Source organism: Phocoena sinus, chromosome 2, assembly GCF_008692025.1.
Source record: "Phocoena sinus isolate mPhoSin1 chromosome 2, mPhoSin1.pri, whole genome shotgun sequence".
Lineage (NCBI taxonomy): Eukaryota > Metazoa > Chordata > Mammalia > Artiodactyla > Phocoenidae > Phocoena > Phocoena sinus.
In genome coordinates, this window is record NC_045764.1 from 45,524,549 (window position 1) to 45,538,292 (window position 13,744).

The following is a 13,744-nucleotide window of genomic DNA, read 5'->3' on the forward strand; positions in this document are numbered from 1 at the left end:
ATTGATGGGTCACTGATTGTATTCAGAAAATCTGCGTATATACAGACCACACCCTTGCCCTTTCATTTGGGACTGTATTATGAGTGACCACAGTGCCCTTTTAGTTATGGATTTTCTTCATTTTAGATAATTTGCACTGAGATAAGTATTTATTCTCACATGGCCCCTCTTCTGACCCATTGTTTCATGCAATTATGTGTCAGCCGTTTAAGGTAGAAGACATCCCTGTACCTAGTGCAACATTTTTTTTTTCTGTACCCTGATCCTAGCATTCACTCTTTTTCTCTCTCTAGCCCAGGGGTCATTGAACTTCAGCCTGAGTGCAAAATTCAGCCCTGTGTCTGCTTCTGCAAATAAAGTTTGATCGGAACGCAGCTGCACTCATTTGTGTATGCACTGCCTCTGGCTGACGTGGCAGAGTTGAGTACTTGGGGCAGACCCTAATTCTTACTACCTGGAACTTTACAGAAAGTCTGCCTGCCCCGCCCTCACTCCAGCCTAAGAGTGCCGGCTGCTTCCTCCTGTCACTGACCTTAACTTTTCTCCATGTACTCTATTTGGCGTCTCAGCTTTTCCATCACCTGTTCTCCGCATTATATTCCCTCTGTTCGTAGTACCTGGAATGGTTCTCTTTTCCCGTTGTATTCCCTTACAAAATATAGGGGCTACGCTCTTGCTTCCAGCTTTTTTGGATACTTTATTTCAGTGTCATGACTTGGTAAGAGTCATGAATTACATGGTGAGGGTTCTGCCTGAATCTAGGTTATGTCCTCCCTTGTCTTCTTTCCCCTTTTCCACTTTCTCTTTTTCCCTTGGGCTCTGTCTGCCCCTCTGTTTCTAGCTCTCTGACATCTAGGACTCAGAACAGGTAGGCAGTCTCAGAAAGGTGGCGTTAGTAGTAGCAGTGTTTTGCTGAGGTTGGTCTTGAACCCGGAGAGCTGTCTGTTGCATGGGCCAGCGGCTCCTTTCTCTGCTGGTTTGTCCACTTGGGCTTTTTGAAGTGTGCCATTCTCAGCCTCATCACCCAGCAGCCCCCTGTGATGGGATGCTGGTTGGGTCACCCAGGGGGCGACGTGGCATCCTTGTCAGTTGTGACCCCTCCCATAGGCTGCTGCCCCGGGGGTGGCTGTGTCTGTGGGTTAGCTGTCTGGCCAAATGAGTGAAGTCTGGGAAGTCTCAGCCAATTATTGTGGTTGTGCTTTTGCCTTTGATTCAGTGATACAGGTTGACCATGTCAATTTTGCTTCTAACACGTGGGCCAAGTTCACTGAAGACCTCATTGCAGGTTGAAGCACTTTGCAGGGCTGGGACTCCGGTGGCTTTAGAAGTGTGGTTTTAGCATATTTAGCTCCTGTAGGAGCTAGTTTAATGTGGAGGAACTTAAATTGAAAGAGGACAGTCAGAGAACTTGGAGGGAAGCTCTTTCTGTCTGTCTGTCTGCCTATCTATCTATCTATCTATCTATCTATCTATCATCTACCTATCTCTCCAACTACATATCATGACGTGCTTTGTGACCAGAGCCCAGGTAAGAACCAGGAGGAAGTTTGGGTACTTGTTTTATCTGTCCTATAGTTTTGGGTTGAGAAGAAGCTGCTCAAACTGGAAGAGATGCCACTCTTCCCACCTTACTGGTAAATGCCCTCTGTCACTGTACCTTTCTCTAGGTGAACCCATGTCCCTTCTTTCGCTATAAGCCCAGAAAGTAGCACAAGCAAAACCCCTTGCAAGAAGTGTGGTCCATTTGTAGAACTAAACTGAAAGTATTGTGCCTGGACCACTTTCCCAATTAATAGAATGCTTTTTGTTTGGTTGGTTCCTTTTCATTTTGAGACATTCCTAACTCAAATGCCCACCCTTAGTAATACCTTTTACTTTTTTGTTTTCTTGGTTAAATTTGAAGGATTGGAGAATGGTATACCCCAAACAGCCCTATACATCCATATACCTATCTATCTCATCTATATATCTACCTAATTTATTTGTCTGTCTGTCTGTATGCCTATCTCTTTTTCTACCTACCTACATGCCTGCCTATCTATCTAGAAGTGACACTGCATGGGCACACGTCTAAATTTCTTAACCCCGATGCTTCTACTGCCTTGTTTTGAAGTCTAGGTCCGCATTATCCTGAGCAGAATGGTTTCTAGAGGCTTTCCTCATTTCTGTGGGTTTCAGTCATGCTCAGGTAAGACCTTGGATCTGTTAGAACTCTCAAACCTTGTGTGTCTCCAGCCCAGAAGAACAGAGCCACTTCCTTCCTAAACTTTGCATCAGATCTCTCCTCTCAGTGACATTAGGTTCAGTTTTGGCCAAAAAAAAAAAAGCCTCTCACTACTGAGCACATACTATATTGTCAGGAACACTGCCCTGAGAATTTGGAGACAACAGTTGGCCATCATAACTGATGAGGGATTAGGAGAGGTGAGAGTGAGGAGGTGGGGGTATTCAGAGACTAGGCCCTTATCTTGGCTTTATAGGTGGGTGGGGTGGATTGAAGGCTGGGGACCGAGAAAGCTGGAGTGAATCTTACCAGATGAGAAGCAGGAGGAAGTGAATTGAGACAGGACATTTACAAAATAATGTGGTGCATGGCAAGTGCTCCGAATTCTTTGTTATCAGTTCCAAAGGGGAGCCCCTGGGCCAACACCATCAGCGTCACCTGGACATTTTCTGAAATGTGGATGTTGGGCCTCCATTTCAGGCCTCTGAGATCAGAAACTCTGGAAACGGGGCCCAGCCATCTTTTAGCAAGGCTTCCAGGTGATTCGGAAGCTTAGTGATGTTTGAGAGCCACTGGTGAGGGTTAGGGTATGGCGTGGGATGCTAGGGAAAGTAGGAGGCAAAGCCAGGGATGTAAGAGGGGCAGGCCTTGTAGAGCAGTGGGGAGCACTGCTAAATCTTAGGTTTGGCTGGGATTAGGGTGAGACAGGTGAGGTGCCTGGGGTGTAAAACATGAGAAGGCACTCGGGCTCAGGGGCCAACCCTGCCCTTGCAGAAGCCTGAGAAGTGAGCACCTCCTTAAATGTTTCACCCCAAATGCCTCACTTGCCTCACCCTAGTCCCAGTCTCGTGTAGGGGTGCCCTTGACCTATTTTAAGTGAAGGAGAGACATAGAAATACGGAACACAGACATGAAGGCCCGCAGGATGACACATGTGAATCAAGAGATACTAGTTGATGAATATTATCGTATATGAGCCCAGCATTTAATACTGAGCTTTCTGGAGGTCAGGGCAAAAAGGAAAACCTTGTTGAATCACGTGGCCTTCATTTTTTCCCCCCTCAGTCCAGAACCCTGAGAATCATTGGGTATTTATGGACTTTATCAATGTTTAGAAATCTTCTCTTAGTCTAATTTTTATTTTTAAGTTCAAACATGGAGTGAAGATATTCCCTTTTAATTAAAAAAAATTAATATAATCCTTTTATAGCTAATGTCTTTGTGCACACAGATTATTCATATCCTTGGGACTGTGAAATAGTTTTCATCTATAAATATAAATCTCATCTTTCATGTCCATTCCCCTGTGGGAAATTTAAAAGGCTTCCTTTATATCCTATGCAAAGATGTTTGTGTAGTTCTAGGAGAATTTATGCCTACAGGGTTCTCTTCAGATGATATAAGGAGCTGTCGAGTAGCAGCTTTCTGGAAACCTGTTGCATGAACGTATGGATCTTCTCATGTCATGCTATAAAAGCTGTTGACAATGAGAAGTAGTTTTACATGTTGAAAAAACTTGGAATATTTCAGGGAAACCTTTTATAGACTGAATGTTCTCCCTTAGTTTTTCTAAGCATTTCCAACATAGTTGGAATCTTGCTTTACTCCTCATTTTTTTTTTTTTTTTTTTTTAAATTTATTTATTCATTTATTTATTTTTGGCTGTGTTGGGTCTTCGTTTCTGTGCGAGGGCTTTCTCTAGTTGTGGCAAGCGGGGGTCACTCTTCATCGCGGTGCGTGGGCCTCTCACTGTCGCGGCCTCTCTTGCTGCGGAGCACAGGCTCCAGATGCGCAGAGCTCAGTATTTGTAGCTCACGGGCCCAGCTGCTCCGTGGCACGTGGGATCTTCCCAGACCAGGGCTTGAACCCGTGTCCCCTGCATTGGCAGGCAGACTCTCAACCACTGCGCCACCAGGGAAGCCCGCTTTACTCCTCATTTTGCTTACAAAGTTAGTTCCTTTCTTTTTTTTCATGCATTTGTCTCCTTGACTCCCTACTTTCTCACAATGACTCAGGAAAAATAATTAATGAGAGTCAAAATAAGATGGATTGGCAACATCGGAACACATACTTTTAAATCTCCATCACTGAGATGATCTAAAAGGTACCCATACAGTAATTGGCACCAGTAAGGTAGGCCTAGTACCAAAACCTTGTAAAAACATTTTCTCAATGCCCCTATTTTTTTTAAAAATATTTATTTATTAATTTATTTTGCTGCACCAGGTCTTAGTTGCAGCATGCAGACTCTCAGTTGCGGCATGCATGTGGGATCTAGTTCCCTGCCCGGGGATCAAACCCGGGGCCCCTGCATTGGGAGCACGGAGCCTCAACCACTGGACCTCCAGGGAAGTCCCGCCCCTATTTTTAATTTTAATTTTTTTTTAATGTTTTGGTGTTTTTTTTGTCACCCAAGGGAGTGCTTTGAATTGTTACCCCGTGGTATTGGTCAGCATAGTTAGTTATGGACAGTGGCATCACTGAATATAACATTGCTTTTGATAACTGCAGGCTATGGCCCCAGCTTCTGGACTCTGTGCCCTCCTTCTTTACTTCTGACCTCTCTGCTATTCTCCCTGGCTTGGGACGGACAGGAGGCATTGAGCTGACAGGTCCACTATCCCAGGGTTTCCTTTGTAGCCACACCGGGAATCAGGGTACTGGAGTCCACATTGCTGTCTTCACAGCATGCCACTTGGCCAAAATCCTCAAATAATGCATGTGGCCAAGCTGCAATCTGTTTTTTATGTTCCAGGAAGGAAAATCTATTCACTGTTTTGAGAGTCTATTCCTAGGTCAAAAACTCCTGAGAATTCTGCACCTGTTGGAAGTGAGCAGACGCTCCACAGCCTATACTTTCAGTCTTTCTCCCTTTCTTCCCTTCCTTCCTGTGAAATTTTCGTGACCTGGAAGCATATTAATGTTTTGGAATCTGTTTCATTTTTACAAAAGCTAATATGTTTCAAGGTTAAATATCACACCTTGTTTTCACTAGTCATAACTAAGTTGCATGTTTCAAAAGAAAGTCACTTTTTCTGGGTGTGGATTTGGTGGGGTGAGGGCCAAGGAAGAGAGCCTATGAATGAATCCACGTAGAAATAGTAAAAGGTTCTGATCCTCTGGGAGGAAGGAGAAAAATAACAAAACCCTGATGTACTATATTTTATCCATTATGTCTGCTGAGAAATTAGGGTCGGGACCCAGAAGCTTTGCTCTATCTCCTGGTGTTTGTTTCAGCTCAGGTGGGGTGGGTTTCTCCTTTTGATGGGTCATTTCCTTCTCTCCTTTCACATTCCAAGCTGCATTAAGATGACAAATTTCACATATAGGGCTCGGGCACGGTCATGAAAACCTGAGCTATTGAGCTAACAGAGTGAGTGCGGAGGAGTCAATTTATGGTGGGGAGAAAGGGAGCTTTTGACAAGCACAAAAGATTTGGATAGCCCAGATCTGCATCAGAGCACACATGGGATGGCCCGGATGCCGCCCACGACCACAGACCCTGCTCTTAAGCCTCATCACAAGTCTCAAGGGTGGAAGAGAAATGCGAAAGTAGTTAAGAAACGTCTTTAAAGCTCATACTCATATCCTAGACTGCATCGCTCGCAAATGAAACTTTTTTTGGACATAACCTTATAGTGGGCTTTGCAGAAATACTTAGGGTGAAATAAGTAGAATAATGGTCCTGTGTCCTTTTCTATCTGTGAACTGTGCAATAAATACTTCTCTTTTCCTACCCCGCTTTTAGTAAGAAAAAAAAATCTTGGACAGCAAAGAGCAAGTCCATCACATCAAACATGACTGTGTTAAATACTAAAATGTTCAAAGTCCGACTGAGATAGATAAAAGCTTTGATGGAAAGTGGATATTTCCCAGGGACATTGCAAGCAATAATCCAGATGTTAGAGTGTAACGCAACGAGTGTCCGTGGATAGATCAGGAGCTCCAGCCAAGCCGGGCCTGATGTAGGCCTTTGCCTTGCCCTCCCATGCTGTTCCGCCATATGGAACCTATCTCTGGGCCCCCTTAATAACCAGCTTTGGATTCCATTTTCACAGAGCTCATAGAGCTAAGCGGGGCTGTTTTATGGACAAGTTAGAAGCCTTTCCAAGATAAACATCCAATTTGAAATTAGGACATACCAAGCCGCAAAATTATTTTAGGGCATATTTCATGGAAGCACTGCCATTTTTCTTAGGCAATTGCCAGACTGTAGGATGCCCTTTGATCCCTTGTGGACATTACTCCCTTCTTTATAAAAAGGATTTTGAAATAGTTGCAGTGTTTAGGGAGGAATATATCTGTCGGAACTTTGAAGCATAGCCATGGGACAGGTCATGCTTCAGCTTGTTGGTTGGCAAGTCGAACTTTAAGAAGAAAAAAAACATAAAAACGGAAAGTGCAGCAGGATATATGAATCAAAATCTCATTTTCTTTTTAAAGATAGAAAATTTCAGCCCGTGTGCTTACTAAGCTAGAGAATGTATTAAGTGTATCTGCATCTGTATGCACACATATAGATTATATACATATTTATATATGTATCTGTCTATATATTGTGATGGTGTTCATTGTTTTTAGCAAATATAAAATTACTTAACTTTATTTCATACACCTTCATTATTGAATATATTCTGTCCACAACCCAACTGCAAATAGAAGTTAGAGAAAGAATTGTTCATGTTTTCCAGAGGAGAGGGTTTTTTTCTTTTTTTAAAAAATTACTTATTTTCCCATCTCCCTTTCCTGCTCTGTTTCAGCACCTCCAAACCCCTGTGTGTATGTGTGTGTTTGTGTGTGTGTGTGTGTGTGTGTGTGTGTGTATGTGCATTTGTGTGAATTCCAATTTCAAGAGAAAAGCAACACAGATATGAAGTTGGGAGTACAGATTTCCTTAAAAGTATTTTGTTTAAGGAAATCATAAAATGATCCAAACACTTGGCATTATTGCATCATTTATTAAGGGTGGTGGAGTGACCTGTGTTGGATGAGGTAAGCTGGCATGTAATTAACATGGCACTGACATACTGTTTGTTGTGATAGATTGTGACTAACTGGTCATCAAGCCGAGCAAATTGATGCCTAAATGATCTCGAAGATAGAGTGAGCAGATGACAGGAATGAATATATAGTGTTAGAAATTCATTGCTTTACTATGATACTCGACACCATCTACCTTCTTCAGCCCATTTGTTTCTCCCTCAAATCAAGCCGTCCACACTCTGTGCCATTTCACTTACTGAACGGAGAACGTGAATGAACTCCGCAGCCTGAACTCAATGCAGCCTGCAGATCATGTCGGGGATCCCCACTCAAACAAACTAACTAACCATAAAAAGACACTGTTGAGACCTTCAGGGCATTTAACAGTATTAAAGGAATCATGGTTACTTGCGTTGAGTGTGATCATAGCATGGTTCTTATGTAAAAACAAACAAGGATTTTGCTTTCAAATATTTCAGGCAGAAAAAAATATAGTGAAGGGATAGGTGAAATAAGGTTGACAAAATGTCGAATCTGATAAATAAGCACATGGAGGTTTGTTGTTCTATCTTTGTGTGTGTTCGAAAATTTACATAATGGAAATTAAAAATAAAGTGTGCTTGGCCTCTTTATAATTTAATAATAGGGGATATTTGCCTTTTTCTATATTCTGTTTAAGGTGTGTGTGAGTAATACAATGTAGAAAAGGAAACAAAAATAAGGTAACAAGTTACTGAACCCCTACTGGGTCCCAGCCATGGGGCTGTGTTCTTTACGCAGCCTTCCCTCTGCAAAGCTCATTTGGCTGGCTAGCCGATTACAGGCTATATCTGGAGTTTTGAATCTCACAGTGGTGTTAGGCTTTTTAGTCATAGCCCAAGGAATAAAGGGAAGTGGGGACAGATTCAAGTGTGAAGGATAAATTCAAAACCATAATTTCTAAATGCCCAGAGGTATTTTGTTTCCCTGAAAAGCAATGCCTGGTTCTTATATCTCTATTTCCCAGAATGCCTTTCTTCCCTTCCTACTGTTAAAATAGCAAAGGCCCAGCTGAAGGATTCCTACCAAAAAGCACATCTAGGTGGGAGTACAGGCCAGTGCCAAATGCAAGTGTTGTTCGAATTCATGCTTTGCTATATGTTTCAAGTCCAATGCTTGAGAAGGAAGTCACATAACTGTGATTGCAGGTTTGCAAAGCCAGTGAAGAATATTAACACTTTTACCAGGCAGGGAGTGCTATTTCTAATCAAATATTGAAAGCTGGAATTCCTCTGATCACCAAAGTCACACTCAAGAATTATCAGCAAGTTTATATGTTATCTTTATTTTTTGCTTTAGTCCTCTTTGATACGCAACCTCCGGCTCTCAGAGTTCTTGAAAAAGAACCAACTCTGGAACGGGATTATAAGTATAACTTTGTTGGAAGGAAAGAATGTCTCAGGAGGAAGCATGACAGAGATGTTTGTCCAGTTAAAACTAGGAGATCAGAGGTATAAAAGTAAGGTAAGTTCTGTCAGTTCCTTAAGGAGAACAATATCTTTAAGATTAAAACAATGGAAAAAAATATTTTCCCACTCTAAACTTCGCAAGAACAGAATTTATTTTTAACCCTCCTAACTGTATTAGGAGCAACCCAGAAAACAAAATAATTGTATAGGTGCAGTCTATTAATATGGATATTTGATTGCCTAGTATAATCTATTTTAATATACTAAACTAAAGCTAGAGAAAGCTTCTTAAATAATAGATTTGAATGCATGGCTTATTTTTGTTTTGAAAATAAGCAAACTATGTTTCAGAGAATGAGGGAAAAGGATTACTAAATGCTTTCAAAATCGTATAAAAATAAAGTGGTATAATATGTTATAGTTGGATTAAAATATTTGAGTTAACTAAACATGTTTTCAAAATTATGTACTCCGGGCTTTCTCTAACTTGTTGGTGTGAACACTAAAAATAGATGTCTAGTGCTGCTGGGGTTTTTTTTGCTGTGATTTTTTTAAACTGTCTAAAAAGTATTAAAAGTGATTTGTTTTGACCGAAGGTAATGGCCTTTCTTAGCCGTCTTTAAAAATCAGTCATCTTATTCTGCTGATCCAACTTCCATTTAATTTTTAATCTCAGTAATTTGGTGTGGTTTTTATTTCAAAAACACTAGTCTCCAAACCATGGTAATTAATTAGTTTTACATAACTGTCAGACAGAAATATTTCCTATGTTTTATGGATTGAGGGAACTAGGGTACTTGAAAGTTAAGTCATTTGCCAAAAGCCACATAGGAAGAAAAACATCAGTGGAAGATTTTGAAAATAGGCCTGAGGATATTTGCAGTTTGGGCTTTCGGGTGTAGAGGACTTAACTGAAGCAGACTGGTTAGAAAATGATTTAGGGGGGCAAGAGGTTTTCTCTGCTGTACAATTTTCAGTGCAGAATCAAATATGAAATGTCATTTACTCCACGAGGAGTAGATAACTGAAGCTCATATTGAAGAATCGTTTATTATAAGAAATGCAAAAAATTGAAGACAAGCTACAGCAGAAATATACAGATAATTATTTTAACCAGGCAGTTTTAGGCTGTACCTCACAGTGAGTATATCCAGGATGACCACAGCTCTCCACCAAGATTCCTTTAACGATCCAGGGTCAGGGTAAGGATTTATAGAAAAATTATTCATCACTAAGCACACGTACTCTTTTAGACTAAGGGCAAGTGTAGAATTAGTCCAGTATCTGCTACGTTCCCCCTTGGGGAATATTGCACTTAATTTGTGGTCTAATAGTTTTTTTTTTTTTTCTTCATGGTTTCAAAATGCCGTGATCTGATATATTTAGGCCCAATGATGATGAAAAACAGCGTAAATGACGTTACGTGATGTTGGCTGTAGCTGAGGTCTGAGCAGTCCCTGTTTTCTCACACGGGGATACTTGGCCCCAGGATTTAATAGTTGGCCCTGAGGTCCTGATACTTAGTGGCCTGCGTTTTTGCTCACTTTTTATTCACAAATTGAATCTCTGTGTAATTGAAACAAAAATGAAAGTCCTGCCAATGAATCAAACACACAAGCAATTTGAAATCACTCTCGGAGAACACAGGAACGCTTGTGGAGTTTTCAGACCATGCTTGTTAATTTTTAGGTTTGGCTGCAGTGGAATTTCATAGTCTTCCTCTCATTCTGGTGACGGGATTCAGTAAACTTGGATTTAAACATAGGCAGCGGCCTACAGGTTACGGGTTTCTCATGTAATGCATCTGACAGATGTTAATTAAGACCCCAGAGTGTTAATTCATATAGTTCTTAAGCCAGCACTGAATGGATGTGCCAGTAAAAATGTTACTTCCATTTGATTAACCAATTAGTATCTTTCATAAGAGAGAACAACTGTAAAATGTCTATTGAGATATATTATATAGAGAGCATATCTCAATAGTCATTATTGTATGTGTGTAAAAATATTATATAATAAATATATATATATATCAAAAGTATGTGTTTTATATATATATATAAAATTTATGGTTTCTTTTGGGATAACAGTGTTTCTCCAAATTTGGTGGATACATTAGTGAGTCTGGGGAGTCAGCTAAACGAGTATGATGTTTTGCCAATTCCCGAAACCTTGAAGTCCCTTTCGTTTCCAAAAAGAAAAGTTTAACTTTATAAGAGCAATCATAACCATAATTATGATCTCCTGCTGTTTAGAAATGAAATGAATGTGTAGTTGCTGTAGCAATGAATGCCATTTTAAGAAAATAAATAATATAACTGCATGTTTTCTAGACACTGTGTAAGAGTGCAAATCCGCAGTGGCAGGAACAGTTTGACTTTCACTACTTCTCTGACAGGATGGGCATTTTGGACATTGAAGTGTGGGGAAAGGACAGCAAAAAGCACGAGGAACGTCTGGGCACGTGAGTCTGCTCTGCTTTTTAAACGGCGGGAGATGTGTCTGCCTTGAGGCTGATCTGAGGGAATATCTTTATCTGTTTGAGCTTAGAATAAAACTTCATATCCCCACCCCAAGGAGCCATAAGTTAGCTGGGCCCTAACCTGGAGAAAGTTTTTTCATTTTTTTAATTTAGTATTGATTACAACAGAAGAAAATTGTATGTGCCAGGAAGTCTCTAAAGAAAGATAATGTACCATCTCAGACTCTTTGGGAAATGTTGATATAAGTGTCCAATGCACCCTATGATTTGGGTTTTGCTACTTAGTGAAATACCACATAATTTAGTAACACTGTGAAGCTAGGTGTCCCAAATTGATGGAAAGTTTTCAGTGTCCTCAATGAACTTTGCGGCAAATCATAATGAAATCTATTGAGGCCAGATTTGTTTTCTTTCTTTACTTTGGACCTTCCCAACTTAATTGAGGGGCTCACTCGTACATAATAAAAAATAGTGTAAGTACTGTTGCTTCCTTATAGGATTGTAGTAAGAATATAGTTAAATGCAATTGTGCCTGCACTGTGACTGCTCCAGTTTGAGCATGAAGGAGATGCTGGTGGAAGCGTACATCTCTGATCTTTCTGATAGCCCTGCAAGTTCGCGGTATTATTTTTGATTTACAGATGAGGAAATGGAGTGCAAGAGGTTTGCATACATCTTCGCTGTAGACTTCAGAGCAGCGAGTGCGAGAGTCAGGATTCTGTGTTTTCAAAGACCAAGTTTTTCCCACCAAACCACTGCCTTTTGTTCAGCCCATATGCATACAATTTGTCCACCAGTCCTAAGTATAAGCATTTAAAGGACTCTCAACGGCTGTTTGTGGGCTTTTTCAAACCAAGTTCTCTGGAACCCTGGGTTCAGGGAGATGCCTTGGGGTCACCCTTGGAGAACGGGGTTCTCCTGAAACCAGAGCATCTCCACTTTTACCTGTGCTCTACGTTGGTAGAGCTCCATTCGAGGGAAGAGTTTCCTGCTGAAAATGAAAGATTGAAAACACTCATCCAGTAGAACCCCTTCATTTTATAGATGAAGAAGTCCAGAGGCCCAGAGAAGTCATGTTTTTCCGTCAGCAAGGAATCTAGGGGCAGAAATGAGATGAGCCCCAGCTAACCCGATACCTGATGCAGTGCTTTCTCTGTGTAAAACACTTAGCAGAGCCTGGTGCACGGAACGTCGGCTCTTTTTGCTGCCGTTACCCTGTCCCACCTCAGTGGCTCCTCCTGAGATAGACAGGTGGGAGTTTGGAGGCCATGGAACATTCCTCCCATGCTTCTCAGCAGAGGCACCTTGTCTCATGGGACGGCCGGGCATGTTCCAGGTGCCTAATAAACCTGGCCCTCACCCACCTGATGCCAGCTACATTCCCCAATTATCCTGTGGAAGACACACACACACATACACTGACAGCTCATCCACACATGTCCAAACACCTGCTAGGAGAGCAGCACTGCTGACTGAGACATGGGTGCTTTTCCCTCCACGTGTCGTGGCCCTGGTTACATTGCTTTGCACAGCCCTCTCGTCCCCAGCTCTGTGCTGCTCTAGCAGGTAGTAGCCATGCTTCCTTGGAGATCTCCAGGGCCAGGTTTGTGTTTTGGGGTACCAAACTAGGTCATGTCACACTCTCCAACCCAGGAGAGAGGTCTTCCTGTGGTCAAGCATTTGACAGATTTTGCCTGTCAGATGCCTTACTAGTCTGCCCCCAACCCTCTCCCCCATGGGGTAACTGAGACACCTCAGAGTCTTGCCAGTGTCTCCCACCCTGGTCACCACCGTGACACCCCAGTGCCCTGCCAACACCCATGGTAGGAGGGTCAGAAACTTTGTGCTAGCCAGCAGAGCAGGAACAAGTCACGTAAATGCACAAATGCAAAGAACTCTGTGTCCCAAAGCGTTATCTGAATGGTGGGAATTTGGGCCCCCAGTGATGGATGGCCAGCGTGTTATTTTAGTAGGTGCAGAAAATAATGGCCTTTCATTCTGCATGTCATTGTGCTGTTATGTTTCTTTCACATAATAGGAAACGCTTTTCCAAATGGGTGTTAAGTTTCTTTACAGACACAAAGAATAATTGGAGATGTCCCTCTTATGTCATGTTTTGTCATTTATTATTTGAGCTATTTCCTGTTTGTAACTTAGATGTATACCTGCCCCAGTGGTCATTCTGTCCTTCCTTTTCATGGATTTTAAAGGATTTTTTTTTTTTTTTTTTTTTGGTATCCTTTTCCTTTTTCCTCCCCTAAGGTACAAAAGATAACAAAAGTATCTCTTGGGAGTTGGCTACACAGCATTACCCTGAGTGAACTTCCAGGTGGGGTGAGACCTACCCTAAAATACATACTTCTTGTCAGAGTTAAAAGAGAGATTGTGCTGGCATATGTGTATCACAGACCTGTTACTTACTGTTCCTTCTTATTTGAAAATGTTCACTTATTGTTTTCCTGTTCTTTGTTGTAATTCTAAGCCTCAGTTATTTTATCTCCCAACTGTTGGGAAATAACTTTTTGCATGAGAAGGGTCTTTGACAATGTTGAATGAGTCATAACTGTCCTCAGACCTGTCTCATATTTTGTGTTTGGATAACACCTT

At 41.5% G+C, this 13,744-nt stretch overlaps 1 protein-coding gene across 1 annotated transcript in view; it reads left to right on the forward strand.

Moving 5' to 3' along the window:
* The window catches only part of MCTP2 (multiple C2 and transmembrane domain containing 2), a 299,372-nt gene that overhangs the window by 148,758 nt on the left and 136,870 nt on the right, over window positions 1-13,744 (forward strand). Inside the window, 2 exon segments of the mRNA XM_032623883.1 lie at window positions 8,546-8,710; window positions 10,989-11,119. Of these exon segments, the coding sequence (XP_032479774.1) occupies window positions 8,546-8,710; window positions 10,989-11,119 (296 nt within the window).